General features: G+C 45.8%; 2 protein-coding genes across 2 annotated transcripts; one reads left to right on the top strand and one right to left on the bottom strand.

Moving 5' to 3' along the window:
- Positions 1 to 980: 980 nt before the first annotated feature.
- LOC121342376 (histone H2B 1/2/3/4/6) lies at positions 981 to 1541 on the bottom strand. Its single transcript, XM_041416767.1, has one exon. The coding sequence runs from the start codon at positions 1458 to 1460 to the stop codon at positions 1080 to 1082; it is 381 nt and encodes a 126-aa protein (XP_041272701.1). The 5' UTR covers positions 1461 to 1541; the 3' UTR covers positions 981 to 1079.
- Positions 1542 to 1611: 70 nt separating this feature from the next.
- On the top strand, positions 1612 to 2634 carry LOC121342373 (histone H2A-IV). Its single transcript, XM_041416764.1, has one exon. It carries the CDS (start codon positions 1798 to 1800, stop codon positions 2185 to 2187), a length of 390 nt encoding a protein of 129 aa, XP_041272698.1. The 5' UTR covers positions 1612 to 1797; the 3' UTR covers positions 2188 to 2634.
- Positions 2635 to 17476: the final 14842 nt, after the last annotated feature.

Genomic DNA, 17476 nt, shown 5'->3' with positions numbered 1-17476 from the left:
GGGGAGCGCGGCGCGGGGAAGCGCGCGCTCGGGCGGCGAGGCGCGAGCGGCACCAATCAGCGGCGGGTGGTGCCTCTCGCGGGAGGAGCGGGAGGCGGCCGAGCCCGCCCGCGGGGAGGCTGCGCGCAGTCCTCACTCAGGTCGGACCGAGCGCACCAATCAGGGGCGGGTGGTGCCTCTCGCGGGAGGAGCGGGAGGCGGCCGAGCCCGCCCGCGGGGAGGCTGCGCGCAGTCCTCACTCAGGTCGGACCGAGCGCGGCAGCGGTGCGGCCCCGGCTCTGCCCGCCCGCGGGGAGGCTGCGCGCAGTCCTCACTCAGGTCGGACGGAGCGCGGCAGCGGCGCGGCCCCGGCTCTGCCCGCTAGCCCGCAGCCCCGCGCGCGGCTCGGCGGCGGAGTGCACGGGGAGCGGGAAACGGCGGTGGGGAGACAGGGGCGGACGAAAGCCGGGAAGGAGCCACACAGGGGAGCCTGTGCTAGGCGGTAGTGCCCATGCAGGACAGCACAGTTTGGGGGCCAAAACGCAGAGCATCGTCCCGCTTTTCTTCCCCCGGTTTGCCGCAAAAATATATTTTGGGGGTAGTGAAGAAAAGCGGGCATCCATCCCGGATCCTTTTGCTCAGGAACAAAGAGGTAGAAAACAAGAGCACAGGGCAGTATGAAACTGTGCTTTTAGTGCATCCAATTCAGGCATTAAAAGAACAGGCGTGGTTTGGTTTTTTTGGGGTTTTTTTTTCCCCTCAGCGTGTATTAACCAGAACACCAGGTAGCAGCGGTCATAGGATTCGTTTTGGCCGGTTTGAGACCGATGTTAGACTTCTTAGCTGCCACCTCTGCACTAAGGCAAGACAAGCGGGCTCCTAAGGGACATAGGATAGAGCCTCAGTTTACCACAAACACTGCCACTCCTGCTTTCTTTTGAAATTTTATGTTTGCACCATAAATGTCTATTTCCCTCCCTCCACAGATCAAACAGTTGGGGCAAGAACTCGCCAGAGAACCAGCTCCTTTACTGAGAAGGTGGGTGGCTCTTAAAAGAGCCTTTGGGTTAAAAAGATGGGAGAAAGAGCGCAGAAACCGTCTACTTGGAGCTGGTGTACTTGGTGACAGCCTTGGTGCCCTCGGACACGGCGTGCTTGGCCAGCTCGCCGGGCAGCAGCAGGCGCACGGCCGTCTGGATCTCCCGCGACGTGATGGTGGAGCGCTTGTTGTAGTGCGCCAGGCGCGACGCCTCGCCCGCGATGCGCTCGAAGATGTCGTTGACGAACGAGTTCATGATGCCCATGGCCTTGGACGAGATGCCCGTGTCGGGGTGCACCTGCTTCAGCACCTTGTACACGTAGATCGAGTAGCTCTCCTTGCGGCTCTTCTTGCGCTTCTTGTCGCCCTTCTTCTGCGTCTTGGTCACCGCCTTCTTCGAGCCCTTCTTGGGCGCGGGCGCGGACTTGGCCGGCTCAGGCATCTCGGCACCAACCGCAGCTCCAACAAACAAACGAAAATACAAACAGCGAACAACGCCGGCACCGCCTCGGCGGCCGCTTTTATAGCAGCTCCGCCGACATCGCCGCCTCACGATTGGCTGTCTGTCGGCTCCGCGCAGGCACCGGGATTCGCTATTGGCCGGGTCTCGAATTCGCTTTCTCCATTGGCTGTGAAACGAGTCCTCTCTCAAAGCCAATCACAACGGGCGCTGCCGATCCGCCCGGGTTGTATATAAGGCAGGCGGCGAGGCGGGCTGGGCGTTCGTTCGGCTCTTCCGGTCTTGCTGCTGTCGCTGCTGCTGCTACGGAATCGCTGCCATGTCCGGTCGCGGGAAGCAGGGCGGCAAGGCGCGCGCCAAGGCCAAGTCGCGCTCGTCGCGGGCCGGGCTGCAGTTCCCCGTGGGCCGCGTGCACCGGCTGCTGCGCAAGGGCAACTACGCGGAGCGCGTGGGCGCCGGCGCGCCGGTGTACCTGGCGGCCGTGCTGGAGTACCTGACGGCCGAGATCCTGGAGCTGGCGGGCAACGCGGCCCGCGACAACAAGAAGACGCGCATCATCCCCCGCCACCTGCAGCTCGCCATCCGCAACGACGAGGAGCTCAACAAGCTGCTGGGCAAGGTGACCATCGCCCAGGGCGGCGTGCTGCCCAACATCCAGGCCGTGCTGCTGCCCAAGAAGACCGACAGCCACAAGGCCAAAGCCAAGTGAGCGCTTCCTGACGCTAACCGCCAAACAAAGGCTCTTTTCAGAGCCGCCCACATTCCTCATGAAGGGTTGTGTCACTGCACTTTTGCTTATCCAGTGAAAACAGGCAGCAACACGTGAGTTGTCTTTTCTTCAGAAATCTTAAATTATGCTTTTTTTTTTTCCTTTCAGTTTCCTTGCTCTTGTAAGGAAGTTGTCTAAAAGCTTCTCTCTTTTTTTTTTTTCTTAAAGATTGCATGCTTTTATTCAATGAGAGGAATTTTCTTTGTTTATGTCTTTTTAGCATGTCTTAGTTGACTGATGTATTGACATTTTCAATGTGTTTGCAGTGGGAAGTGGGGGTTTTGTAGTGGCACAAATATCGCGGGTCCTGCCCAGCCCGCTCCGTGTTTGCTGTACGGGCTCTGTTCAGTACCTGTTCGAGGACAACAATAAAGTCTTGGCAGCCTGGATTGTGTCCTTTGCGAGTACTGAATAGTAATCAGTCTCTTGCACCTTCATGTTTCACTGAAAGGGGAGTGGGAAGGGAGGGCTCTGTTCAGTACCTGTTCGAGGACAACAATAAAGTCTTGGCAGCCTGGATTGTGTCCTTTGCGAGTACTGAATAGGAACCAGTCTCTTGCACCTTCATGTTTCACTGAAAGGGGAGTGGGAAGGGAAGACAAACTTGCAGACAAAAAAAAAAACAACAAAAAAAAACAAAACAAAAAAAAAAAAACCAAAAAAAAAAAAAAAACCAAAAAACCCAAACCAAACAATCCCCAAAAAACCCCAAAACCAAAGCCCTAAATAATGTTATGCGGTCCTGGCAGTGGCTTGAACACATTGTTTCCCAACAGGAGGGGCGTTCCCAGCCTCGGGCCCGGACTGATCCACTTTTGCCGCCTTTAGCACTCCTGTGTGAGAGTCCCAGCGGCTTTCCTTGGCGGAATTGTAGAACACTGGGGAAAGGTTTCAGGCGGGGAGGAGGTGCCAGGGTCCCCAAGGAGCGGTCGGATGTGATGTGCCACTACGGTGGGGGCACTGCATTAGGCTGGCGAGAGCACGATCGCTTTTAATTTCCTTTTTCCGGCGCTGATCGCTGCATCCACGCCCTCTTCTCTCCCTGGTGTGGGGAGTTTCGAGCCCGCGCTTGGCTTTGGGAGAAAGCGAGTGCTTCTTAGAAAAGCTGCTGCTCTTACGGCAGGTCACACTGCTGCTTTAAATTTAATTCTCTGGTGCTGCCCTGCCGGCTTCCGATTTCCTTCTGGCTTTAGTGGGGCTCCTCCTGGCTCATTTTCCCTCAGCACCTCCTGCAGGCTCGTGGCTGCAGAAGCCAGCAGCTCCTTGGCCTCACCGGGCTCTGTCCTGCAGTGGTGGCACCGCAGCAACGGGAGCCGTTTTCACCTGACCGTGCCTTTCCCCATCTCTGCCCCGCAGTATAGGAAAAAAGAGATGTGACTTAACATCTGTGACCTGGTGTGCGCTGAATTTCACTTTCCTGAAAGTGAGTAGGTGCTGAATTCACCTTCCACAGGGGAAGGAATCTGCACTCCCCTCGATGTCACCTTGTTCCATGTAGCAGGACTGTCCTGCATATTGAAGTGTAGCAAACAATGGCAGAGCAGGGCCCTGGATTTTTAAATCCAGAAACAAGGTATATCCTCTTCAGTTTTGCCCCAGCCACCAGTTAAAGTATTTTTTACTTTACCTTTGTCAAAAACAAACCTGTAGGGTGAAGATGAAAAGTAGACATGATTGGGTTCAGATAAATGCTTTAAATTAATCCCAGCTCTTTTGCAGTTTCCTGCTGTTTGCCCCTGCTCTTTACACCATGCCAATTCCTGCAGAGACAGGTGAGCTGCTGTGGTAACTCTGAAGCACAGCACATGCCCATCCCGTGAGGTTGTGCATCACATGTAAGTACCAGTTAAGGCTGGAGCTCCAGGAGCTCCAGGTGCCTGTGGAACGTGGCCGTTTCCCTTCTCCCAGGGGGTTGGTAGCAGCGATTTCAAAAGCCCCCAGCTGCAGGAGTAGAATTGCCTCAGACAGGTTTGGCTTCCTGAGGCAGCTCAGCCGAGTCCCGGCTCCCAGGAGTGCCTGTGCTGCAGGCAGTGCAGCCTGCTGGTGCTGGGAGCTCAGCGGGAGGCAGCTCTGCCTAAAGATGGTTTGTTACATGCTGAAAGATTGGGCCTGTGCCATTCCTATGGCAATTTTGGTCTTCTTTTCTGAGAGGAATGACTGAAGGCACTAACCTTGCTGTGTGCCAAGAGTGTAAGGGGGGAAAAAAAACCCCAAAACTTGATCATGTGAAGTGTTCAGATTTTTTATTTTTGAGGTGGCTGCTATTTGCTACAAAAGGAAAAGAGGATGCATACCAGAGATATGTGTATTTCCTTACAGCTCTGATACTACACAAAAGGAGGTCAATATCCTTTCATCTGTTTGAAGTTCAGATTTCAGATGTAACACTCTGTGTTCTCTCTTCTTATTTCAGGAATTATTTCTTCCATTTTCTTACGACCTTTGCAAGTAAAAATATCCACATGCAATATAAGCAGGAGTGTAAGTACAAAAAGGTTGTGGATTTTATGTGGGATTAAAATTCCCATCTGTTCTGTAGCCCTTTTCAATCTACTTGTTTTCTAGCTGTAAAATGAATTATCCTCATAATTGCTTCCTGAGATTTACAGTGGTAAGAATGAAAGGATGAACTTTTCCAATTAATACCTTCTATCATTTTTGACAAGGAATGCTTTTGAAACATCCACTTTGACAGGGCTGCAGTCAAATAATTTAGTTCTTTGTAAGAATGAAGGAAATCTAACCAAAACCACCCTTTCCACCTACAGAGGCCTCTGGTTCTGTGACCCCAGTCCTTGAGGAAAGAGCTGCCTCTGCTCATTGTGATCTTCATCCTTCCTTGTAGGTGTGTGGGTTGGGAAGGGAGAAGTTCCCAGCTGCATTCCCATCTACTTTCAGCCCTCTCCTCAGTGAGATTAATGTCATGCCTTGAGCTGTGCTGTTCTCTGAATGCCACAACGCTCAGACCAGGTATTTGGAACCTCAAGTCTCTGTTTTTTTGTTTTTTTTTCATTTACCATCTAACCTCAGCCAGTTTTCATCACTGACAGAAAACATTGCAGCAAGGTGTGCGTAAGACCAAATATTTTTCCCTAGCTGCAGTCAATACTTTCTCCTGCAACTGTAATTATTTTAAAATATAATGTTTTCTATTTAAAATGGGAAAGAAAGCCTCTGGGAAACTGACATTGCAATAAGTTGTCTAGAGAGTCAGGTAATTGTATTCTGGGGCCATTAAAGGAAAAAAAAATCCAGATTTGAGAACAGATATTGGTTTATATCATTAATAGAAACAACACAAATGTTAAAAAACCCAAACAAACAAAAGAAAACCCCCCACCAAAACAAAAAAAAAAGCCCTGCAAAAACCTCAAAACCCCAGGAAGTAGCAAAAAATTCTTACAGACAGTCTGTGATCTGTTCGTGTTTTGGTCCAGGCGTATGGCATCTGTTTCTCATTTCTGATTCACTGTTCGGTCTGGTAACTAGTGAATACAGATATCTGTTTGCCCAGCTGGTGTATTTCACTTTTGCAGAAATAAAAAGAGAGGGTGTTTTCTTTTTTTAAACATGATGATTAATAAACATAAATTTTACTGCAGGGATGGTCATCTAGAGAAGATATACATTCTTCCAGGAGAGATAATTTTATTATTCTATTAAAAATAAAATAGGGATTTTTTTATAACTGGTTGTATTGCTCTTCAGTGTTCTTTTTTTGCTAAAAAAACTTGCAAAAAAAAAAAAAAAAAAAAAAAAAAAAAACCCACAAAAAACCCAACCAAACAATCCCCAAAAAAACCCAAAACCAAAGCCCTAAATAATGTTATGCGGTCCTGGCAGTGGCTTGAACACATTGTTTCCCAACAGGAGGGGCGTTCCCAGCCTCGGGCCCGGACTGATCCACTTTTGCCGCCTTTAGCACTCCTGTGTGAGAGTCCCAGCGGCTTTCCTTGGCGGAATTGTAGAACACTGGGGAAAGGTTTCAGGCGGGGAGGAGGTGCCAGGGTCCCCAAGGAGCGGTCGGATGTGATGTGCCACTACGGTGGGGGCACTGCATTAGGCTGGGGAGAGCACGATCGCTTTTAATTTCCTTTTTCCGGCGCTGATCGCTGCATCCACGCCCTCTTCTCTCCCTGGTGTGGGGAGTTTCGAGCCCGCGCTTGGCTTTGGGAGAAAGCGAGTGCTTCTTAGAAAAGCTGCTGCTCTTACGGCAGGTCACACTGCTGCTTTAAATTTAATTCTCTGGTGCTGCCCTGCCGGCTTCCGATTTCCTTCTGGCTTTAGTGGGGCTCCTCCTGGCTCATTTTCCCTCAGCACCTCCTGCAGGCTCGTGGCTGCAGAAGCCAGCAGCTCCTTGGCCTCACCGGGCTCTGTCCTGCAGTGGTGGCACCGCAGCAACGGGAGCCGTTTTCACCTGACCGTGCCTTTCCCCATCTCTGCCCCGCAGTATAGGAAAAAAGAGATGTGACTTAACATCTGTGACCTGGTGTGCGCTGAATTTCACTTTCCTGAAAGTGAGTAGGTGCTGAATTCACCTTCCACAGGGGGAGGAATCTGCACTCCCCTCGATGTCACCTTGTTCCATGTAGCAGGACTGTCCTGCATATTGAAGTGTAGCAAACAATGGGAAAGACTTCTGTGAAAAACTGTGTGTGCATCATCTCGATGATGTGTGAATCCTAGAATAAAATTCTAGTTTGTAGGCTGTAGAAACTTCCAACAGAGAAATTTTATGGGTTTCTTCGCCTTACAAAAGAATGCTCTGATACTAAGGCTACAATGGTAATAGTCAAAAAGATATATAATTAATAACTGTCATTGTAGTATTTCCTCTCTTTTTTTTCTGCTGTAGAATGTGCTTGGTTATTATGTAGTTGTGATTTCGAGTTACATACTTGGGAACTAAATTAAAGATACCAGCTACATGAGGTCTAAATTATGAAGGGTCACAGGACCTAGAACGTATATTGTACAGGCAGACCCTCTTGTGAAAATGCTTTATAGATGTGCTTTACCCAAACCGGGATAAGTGAGCAGAACTGCTTTGAAAATATGTGTATTTCCCCACAGTGAGTTATCGGCACAGATGTACTCCCGGATATTTCTTTGACAAAAACTTGGTTTTGCTACAGCAGAGTGGGAGAAGATGGTGAAAGTGGGAGCCCTTAGCAGCTCCGACAGGACACAACTTCGAGCAGGGCACCACCAACCCCCCACGCCGCCACTGAATCCCCATCCCTCTCTCTCCACCACCCCCCACTGAATCCCCATCCCCTCACTCTCCACCCCCCCACAGCCCGTGCTTGAGGAAAGGATTCTGCATCCCGTTTGGAATCGTGGGATTCACCGTGGCCCCCGGACTGACAAGCTGCCTGTGTGATAAAACGAAGGACTCCTATAGGAATTTGTGGCTGGTTTATTTTTTTCCTTTGTTGTTCGTGTTGTGATTTAAAGGCAGGAGTAGAATTTGGGCATGTTATGGAGGAGAGCTCTGCTGAAGCTGTTCTCCCGTTGCTGCATAAATACAGCAGTGGGGGGTGAGTGACAGAGTGGACAATTCCCACCAGGAGCCATCAGTTCTCCAGCGACAACAAAATCCTTTGGGTTTGTCAGTCAGGCCGTGACAAGCAGACGTTTTCCTGCTCCCTGCACTGGGGGCAGGGATGGTGGTTTAAGGACTCATCCGCCTCTGGGAAGAAGGAGATGCAAGGTAACACAGGATGGAGCAGGACTTCACAGTGAGAATGGGGCTGTTTTGGGATTAGGAGCTCATCAGGTTGTGCTGCTCTCTGGCTTCCAGCAACACCTTGCGCTGCAAGAGGCCCCTGGGAACAGAAGGAAGGCAAAGAAAAGGGTGGGATATCTCCTGGAAGGGCAGAGCAGGGCCCTGGATTTTTAAATCCAGAAACAAGGTATTTCCTCTTTAGTTTTGCCCCAGCCACCAGTTAAAGTAGTTTTTACTTTACCTTTGTCAAGAAACAAACCTGTAGGGTGAAGATGAAAAGTAGACATGATTGGGTTCAGATAAATGCTGTAAATTAATCCCAGCTCTTTTGCAGTTTCCTGCTGTTTGCCCCTGCTCTTTACACCATGCCAATTCCTGCAGAGACAGGTGAGCTGCTGTGGTAACTCTGAAGCACAGCACATGCCCATCCCGTGAGGTTGTGCATCACATGTAAGTACCAGTTAAGGCTGGAGCTCCAGGAGCTCCAGGTGCCTGTGGAACGTGGCCGTTTCCCTTCTCCCAGGGGGTTGGTAGCAGCGATTTCAAAAGCCCCCAGCTGCAGGAGTAGAATTGCCTCAGACAGGTTTGGCTTCCTGAGGCAGCTCAGCCGAGTCCCGGCTCCCAGGAGTGCCTGTGCTGCAGGCAGTGCAGCCTGCTGGTGCTGGGAGCTCAGGGGGAGGCAGCTCTGCCTAAAGATGGTTTGTTACATGCTGAAAGATTGGGCCTGTGCCATTCCTATGGCAATTTTGGTCTTCTTTTCTGAGAGGAATGACTGAAGGCACTAACCTTGCTGTGTGCCAAGAGTGTAAGGGGGGAAAAAAAACCCCAAAACTTGATCATGTGAAGTGTTCAGATTTTTTATTTTTGAGGTGGCTGCTATTTGCTACAAAAGGAAAAGAGGATGCATACCAGAGATATGTGTATTTCCTTACAGCTCTGATACTACACAAAAGGAGGTCAATATCCTTTCATCTGTTTGAAGTTCAGATTTCAGATGTAACACTCTGTGTTCTCTCTTCTTATTTCAGGAATTATTTCTTCCATTTTCTTACGACCTTTGCAAGTAAAAATATCCACATGCAATATAAGCAGGAGTGTAAGTACAAAAAGGTTGTGGATTTTATGTGGGATTAAAATTCCCATCTGTTCTGTAGCCCTTTTCAATCTACTTGTTTTCTAGCTGTAAAATGAATTATCCTCATAATTGCTTCCTGAGATTTACAGTGGTAAGAATGAAAGGATGAACTTTTCCAATTAATACCTTCTATCATTTTTGACAAGGAATGCTTTTGAAACATCCACTTTGACAGGGCTGCAGTCAAATAATTTAGTTCTTTGTAAGAATGAAGGAAATCTAACCAAAACCACCCTTTCCACCTACAGAGGCCTCTGGTTCTGTGACCCCAGTCCTTGAGGAAAGAGCTGCCTCTGCTCATTGTGATCTTCATCCTTCCTTGTAGGTGTGTGGGTTGGGAAGGGAGAAGTTCCCAGCTGCATTCCCATCTACTTTCAGCCCTCTCCTCAGTGAGATTAATGTCATGCCTTGAGCTGTGCTGTTCTCTGAATGCCACAACGCTCAGACCAGGTATATGGAACCTCAAGTCTCTGTTTTGTTTTTTTTTCATTTACCATCTAACCTCAGCCAGTTTTCATCACTGACAGAAAACATTGCAGCAAGGTGTGCGTAAGACCAAATATTTTTCCCTAGCTGCAGTCAATACTTTCTCCTGCAACTGTAATTATTTTAAAATATAATGTTTTCTATTTAAAATGGGAAAGAAAGCCTCTGGGAAACTGACATTGCAATAAGTTGTCTAGAGAGTCAGGTAATTGTATTCTGGGGCCATTAAAGGAAAAAAAAATCCAGATTTGAGAACAGATATTGGTTTATATCATTAATAGAAACAACACAAATGTTAAAAAACCCAAACAAACAAAAGAAAACACCCCACCAAAACAAAAAAAAAAACCCTGCAAAAACCTCAAAACCCCAGGAAGTAGCAAAAAATTCTCACAGACAGTCTGTGATCTGTTCATGTTTTGGTCCAGGCGTATGGCATCTGTTTCTCATTTCTGATTCACTGTTCGGTCTGGTAACTAGTGAATACAGATATCTGTTTGCCCAGCTGGTGTATTTCACTTTTGCAGAAATAAAAAGAGAGGGTGTTTTCTTTTTTTAAACATGATGATTAATAAACATAAATTTTACTGCAGGGATGGTCATCTAGAGAAGATATACATTCTTCCAGGAGAGATAATTTTATTATTCTATTAAAAATAAAATAGGGATTTTTTTATAACTGGTTGTATTGCTCTTCAGTGTTCTTTTTTTGCTGGTTATTTACTAAGCTGTAATGTCACTCTGATCATCTGAGATATAAAAAATTGCTGATATAAAAAATTATTTTGACAGAAATGGTTGCATTACGAAGTGAAAATATTTCCCATATTTCAGATGCTGTGAATTAAGAGGTATTTTGAAGGTAAACAAGGAGGGCAGCATTAAAAGACAACATCAAGGGCCTGTTTATAGATTATGTGTTCAAACACTTCTCAGTATTGAGAATTGTTGGGATTAATACCTTTGCTTTGCACTGCAAGATCAGCAAGTTGGAGCCCTAGGGCACACGAGCTGATGAGAGTGTAAACTTTTTGATAAAAGTGGTGCCACAAACACTGAACAAGCTGAAACTGGCAAGGCAGAAGCAGAATGAAGATGGACCCAGGAACAAATCCCAAGAATGAGATAACTTCAAAAAGAGTCCAGCCCAGTGACCAAGAAAATCAATGAGACATCAAGGGACCACCACCAAGAATTAAATTACTGGATTTGGGGGTTGGATGATGGGTGGCACAGATATAATTTGGGTTGCAATCTGGTGTAGGGGGTTCCTCCTTGGAGACACCCACCTCTATCTGCTCTACACACTGCATAGGGAAACTTTTCACTCTGTGAATGGGAAACTCATCTACAAAGAGGAACCCAGGGCAGGAAAACTTTGAAGGGGCATCTGCTTTGTTCCCTCATGCTTTGGTGGCAGCAGCAATAACGCCTGCTCTAGCAGGATGGTGTATTTGAACACCGTGCCCTCTCACTGGGGCTGGGTGATCTCATCTGGGGAGGGTGTTTTTAGGAACACAAAGGGAGCTGCTCTGAAAGAAACAGGAAAGAACTGTAAGGAAAGTGAATTAGGGGAGAATAAGCTGTCTCATGATTTTATACTCACACTATTTGTGTGAGTGGTTTTGAATGTTCATCCTCTTGTGGCATGAAATTTTTAAGATTTGATATTTTTGCTGAGCTTAAATCCTACTACCTTTGCCTTTGGTGAGAAGAACAAGTTGAAAAAATTTCCATGGTGGTAGCTCTTTGTCAGTTGAGAGACTTTCTTCTCAGCACTGTTAGAAAAATTAGAGTTATGTTACAATCAGATCTGATGTCAAATGCTATGTCCACATCACAGCCCCCTAAGATTGCCTTATCATTCATACCAAAATTGAAAGAAGCAAACAGCAACATTTTGTTTTCTGTTTAGTGACGAGTTTCATAGGTCTAGAAACAATCTATTAAAAAAATCCTCTGAATTTCTGTGCTGGCTCCTAGTGAGGTGTGCAACATGCAGCACACACACACAGGAAAAGCAAAAGGAGCCCCTGTGAGCTGGGAAGCCAAAAGGCAGCGCTGAGCTGCTACTTTAAATCAGGCAGCAGGGCTTTCCCATGACAGCTGGAGTTTGAACTGGGGTGAAAATACCTCAGACTGATGATACACAGAATGGCCACTGACAAATTCTGCTGGTGGCCGTCGTCAATTGCCAATATGTGAGCGCTTCTTTGGGCTACTCTGGTGACTTGGAAAAGCCTTGAGACTGGATGTACAATGGTTTATTAATCTTTCAAGGTATTAGACATATACAGGCACTCAGAATAAGCAACCTGTGCTTCAGAGTTTGAACTAAAGCACTTGGCAAGATAGCAAAAGCTATCATTTCAAGCTGATAAGGAAGAGTTTGGAGAATGCCTCGTCCCACTGGATATCTGAAATCCAATCTGAGAAATCCCCAAAACCCTTCACACTGAAATTAATATTTATTAGTGTTTTGGATTAGGGCAAATTTGGGATAAAACTTTAAAAAGGTGATTTTCTAGAAAGCAAACTTATGTGGCCCTCCCCCCTTCTGGTTTGGGAAGGATTTTTTGGAAAGAATTTGTTCATTTCACAGGCAAAACACCCCCAGCACACAAAATGAACAGTACTGGATGGCAATACTGTTTCACTGATTCGAAAAGGATGACAAATTTAGAAAGTTTTTCTTGGGAGTGGTCGCTTTGTTGTTGGTCTTTCTGGCGCTGGGGATAGTTGCTGCAGTTACAAGATGCAAACTCTTGGTGTTTCCCAGGTCCCAGTCCAGAGCAGGTTTGAGTGGTTTTAAAAAGGGAAAGGAAAAACAGTCCAGGGAAAAATTTGGACTGCTTACCTAGACTAACTAATGAGCAGAAGTAAAAAGCAAGAGTAAAGCAGGAGCACAGCAGAAGCAAGAGCAAAGCAAAGAGCCAAAGCCGCAGTACGTACTGCCCGTGCCTGTGTTCTTTTCAAGGCCCAGGATGGTGTTACAGACCGTAGCATGAGACACAGGGTAGGTTTCCAACTATTTTGTGGTGGCTTCCACCACTGTGAGCACCTAGCGCTTGCCTTGCCGTGTCTGGGGCAGTGTGATGTAGTTAATTTAGGTGTCTCTATACTTGTACTTGGACTACTGCTCACCATACCTTAGGGGCTTCATTTTCTTGGCTTGTTTGATGGCAGCACACGTCTTACAGGTGTGGGTAACTTGTGAAATATTGTCTATGGCTAAATTTACTCTTCGGTCTCATGTTCACTTATAAGTGGCATCTCTACCCTCATGGCTTGAGGCTTATCGAGCTAATAATTCTCTTTTTTGTTTTTAATTTAGGTCTATTTTGCACACTTCTATTTTTGAAGCCTGGTCTACTTGTTCATTGTTTTGGTGCTTTTTATTAGTTTTATTCTTGGGGACATGGGCATTTACATGGCGGATCCTTACAGGTAGATTCGTTATTCTGGTAGCGATGTCTTTTCCCTTTTCAGCAGCCTAAATTGTTTTTTTTTTTTACGCTGTCAGTTAGCCTCTCTCTACTTCTCCAGCATCCCCACAGAGTGTTTGCTACTATCTATGAATCAGTGTAGAGGTAGAGCTTTTGCTACTTCTCTTTTTCTGTAATGTTCAGGGCTAGTTGAACACCTTTGAGTTCTGAGAGTTGGCTTGATCTATTTTTCTGTTTAATGGCTTCTGTGACTTGTAGTGTGGGGCTCTATACGGCTGCTTTCCACTTCCAATTCATCCCTAGGATGCGACAGGAACCGTCACTGGAAAGAGCATAGCGTGTTTCCTCTGCTGGCAGTTGGTTACATGGAGGAGCTTTTTTAGCACGTGTCACTGGTTCTTGTTCTTTATCTGTGACAACAAAGTTTTCACTTTCAGGCTAATTTGTAATTACCTCTAAAATCCCAGGGAGATTCAGTTTACCTATACGGGCGCACTGTGTGATAAGAGCAATCCACTTGCTCCATGAAGCACTGGTGCCATGGTGGGTGGAAGGAACCTTGCCTTTGAACATCCACCCCAGCAGTGGCAGTCGGGGTGCCAGGAGGAGCTGTGCTTCTGCACCAAACACTTCTGAGGCAGCTTGGGCTTTTTTTTTATAGGCAGCTAAGATTTTTTTTCTCTGTTAGGGTGTAGTTAGCTTTGGACCTTCTGTAGCTTCGACTCCAAAATATCAGTGGTCGACTCTGAGTTTCTCCAGGTACTTTCTGTTAAAGGCTCCAGGACAAACCATGGTTCTTAGTTGTAGATTAGAGCATGTTCTTTACTTCTGGTCTTTCCTTGACTCGGCTAAGAGCTACAGCATGAGCGATGTGACCGTATTCAGGAACGTGCATGCTTCAAAAGCATGTGGCACCTAGGAATGCTTGTGCCTTGAAGGCACAGAACAAAATACCCAGCATAAACAGAACCCACGATTAAGAATACAAACATCATAATGTCACCCTAAGACAATTAGGTAATGGGTGACAGATTTATGAGAGACCTGATGCCTGCCTCATTACCTGTGCTGCCACAGAATATGCAAGCCAGTACTAGAAAGTTCATTTCTGTCCTTCTGTGGTCCCTGTATGAATGGAGTACCTGCAGAAGTTCCCAATACATAAAATTTGAAATTTAGGATTATTCAGATCCAGTTTGGAGGTAATAATGGCTTTGATCTGCATCTATGGTGGCATGTAATTATCCAAGAAGGAGAGGGAATGGCTCAGGAAGGCTGCAGTTTGAGCCTCATTAGTAGCTATGTGACAAAGTCTGGTAGCTGTCAAAGTCAGTGCAGTGCCTACTTTTTTAGTATTTTCTAGTTTTATTACAATTAGTGACAGATTTATGCAAAAAAGGTCAGATAAGTAAAAAACAAACAAAACCTTGCCATTTTTTCTTACTTGAAAGGAGAACCCAAAGTAGTCATGGGGAGAAGCTTGGCAAGTTACTGTAAAGGCCGCTTTTCCCTGCCTCGTCCCTGCAGTTATGGCGAGAATGCAGAAACCCTTTTTTTTTTTTTTTTTTTTTTTTTTTTTTTTTTTCCCCTGCGCAGGGACGTGGCGGGCTCTCGGCCGTCCGCACGGTTCTTATGGCCTTGCTGTGACCGTAGCATTTCACTGCTGAGGTTCCATTCAGGCATTCGATCTACTGAAAACCACCTGATAAACGTAAGAACTCTTCGGTCAGTTTCAGGAGCTTAGTTTACTATTTGTCTCATAAACCGTGAAGCATGAGGAAAATCATGCCTAAGTTTTCACCTTAGACCAGAAGGAAACGTTTCTTTTTCTCAAACCTGCCAATGTCTGAATCTCAGAGTATTGTACCAGTGGCGAATCCACACAGGACTTTTTCAGTAATTAACTGAACACCCTTTATTTTCTATCCTAGTGTCACCAGCATTTGCTTCCCAATCACCCTTTTATTTTCTGTCTTTATTGTTTGCTTCACATAAAATTCCAGACGTCATGGTGATATACAAAAAGCATTATATTTCCATTAGTAATTACTGTTAACTGGATTCAACTTATTAACATATGTCAAATGCACAACAAAAATGGCTCTGCCAGCCGTGTTGCTGTGTACCCCCATGTTTTCAAAGGCTTGGCACAATTCTGAATGGAGACTCTTTCCTCCATGTAATATGTTTTCTTTTCACATGGGTATGTTGCAAATGATGACATTTCTGTTTGTTATTTTGGTATAACTGCATGACTGAAAATCAGTCATTATGGCTTTTCAACCCATGCCTCACTTCTGTTGGCTATGCCTGCAGTCCTCCATTTGTAGCTCAGGACCCACTGGCTCTGTGGAATTAATGTAATTCCAATATGGAGAATTTGCCTGAGCTCATAATGGCTAAATAAACACATTATTCCTCACACAGAGACAGAGGGAAGTCCTTGAAAGTGAAGCGCTCAGAAAGATCTCTGTGAACTCTGGCAACCCTTTTTCTCATTGACTCTGGCATTTTTTTCCTGCCTTAGTCACAGTGACTCCAGCAGGGTAAGTCTGAAAAAATGATGGGGTCTAAAAATATAATGGTGAAGTAATTGTTTCACAGCATCTTTCAGCTCAGATATTTTATACAAGAATGTCTCAGCCTGGCCCTGAAGGCCTATGATTCCTTTTTATATCTTCCTTTATATGACCTGCCATTCCCTGTGTTTCACATGTATTATCTTAATCTCTGCAGGTACAGGGAAGTGTTTCAGTTCACTCTCTTTGCTGGTGGACATTTTCTTCCATTTCATGCATGTTTTCCAGCAGCATTTTATAACAGAGGCAGACACTGAGGACAGCTAACCATGTACTAATGGAATTCTCCACAATGGCAGGGATACAGTCCATGGAGTATACATGCCCATCACTCATTTGTCCATCTACCACTCCCACTCACCTGTTCCTCAACATTTTGATTTGTAATGCTAAAGCAAATCTCAAAACATGAAAAATGTTTTGCCTAGAGAAAGCAACTGCTATACGCAAAGAAGAAAACTGCATTTGCAGCTCCCTAATTCATCCCTGTCCTAAGACATCCCCTCTGACTCAATGAGTCTCCAGCTACAAAGCACTAAAATCTAAAGGATCACTTGGATGAGATTATCAGCTATTGCTGTTACCCTCTTTATTTACCAGCCTCTGTCACAGTTGGGATATTGGTCCAGAAAGAAGTTTCCTGTTAATTACTCATTTCTTCAGGCATTATAATTATGTCTCCAGCATGCAATTCAAAGAGAGCAGAATCTCAAGGCTGTCCTGCTCATAACACCCATTAATTTCTCCCCACTCTTGGATCCCTGCTGATATTACTAACTTAAGAAACAAGTTCTGCTACTGCACTGTGTATTCTTCTGACCTTTCCAGACTTACAGCTTCTGTGTTCCCAATGGTAGCTTAACAGAGCTTGTGTGTGCCTCACGTTCGAAGGGACCACCACCAGATGATCCTGCTACCCAAGGGGAAGGTTAAAAAAAAAAAAACCAAAAACCCAAAAAAAAAAAACCAACAAGCCAAAAGACCCAAACAAAACCACAAACTACAGCTAAGACCATTCACCTTGTAGGGACAATAAGCACATGTGGTAACATGAAAATAAGAAAAATCTAAACCCAAACATACTTGAAGATTAAGAACCCATCTTTACTTTCATTAGTGTCAAATAAAAAAAAAAAAAAAAAAAAAAAAACAAAAAAAAAAAACAACAAGCCAAAAGACCCAACCAAAACCACAAACTACAGCTAAGACCATTCACCTTGTAGGGACAATAAGCACATGTGGTAACATGAAAATAATAAAAATCTAAACCCAAACATACTTGAAGATTAAGAACCCATCTTTACTTTCATTAGTATCAAATGCCAACTAAAATGCCTGTCTTCATCCACTGGTGTGGCTGACAGTGATAACCCTTGAAAGCCTTTCTATGCACTCAAGCATGCCAAGGCCTAAAGAACTGATAAAACAAGAACAGATTGCAATTTTTCCTCCACTTTAGGTTCGGCTCCATTTTCCCTTCCTCCCTTCCTTCCTCCCTCCCTCCCTTCCTTCCTTCCTTCCTTCCAACACTTCCTTCCTTCCGACACTTCCTCCCAACCAGCTGACACTTCCTTCCTTCCTTCCGCCACTTCCTTCCGACACTTCCTTCCCTCCTTCCCTACGACACTTCTTGAAACACTTGCTTACAACTCTTCCTTCCTATATCTCCCGCCTTCCTTCCTCCCTTCCGAGAATTCCTTCCTGCCTTCCTTCCGACACTTCCTTCCTTCCTTCCTTCCTTCCTTCCTTCCTTCCTTCCTTCCTTCCTTCCTTCCTTCCTTCCTTCCTTCCTTCCTTCCTTCCTTCCTTCCTTCCTTCCTTCCTTCCTTCCTTCCTTCCTTCCTTCCTTCCTTCC

Source organism: Onychostruthus taczanowskii, unplaced genomic scaffold (genome assembly GCF_017590055.1).
Source record: "Onychostruthus taczanowskii isolate IOZ18803 unplaced genomic scaffold, ASM1759005v1 scaffold53, whole genome shotgun sequence".
In the NCBI taxonomy this organism is placed as follows: domain Eukaryota; kingdom Metazoa; phylum Chordata; class Aves; order Passeriformes; family Passeridae; genus Onychostruthus; species Onychostruthus taczanowskii.
Note: the sequence above shows the minus strand (reverse complement) of the source record. Positions and strands in the feature narration are given on the sequence as shown.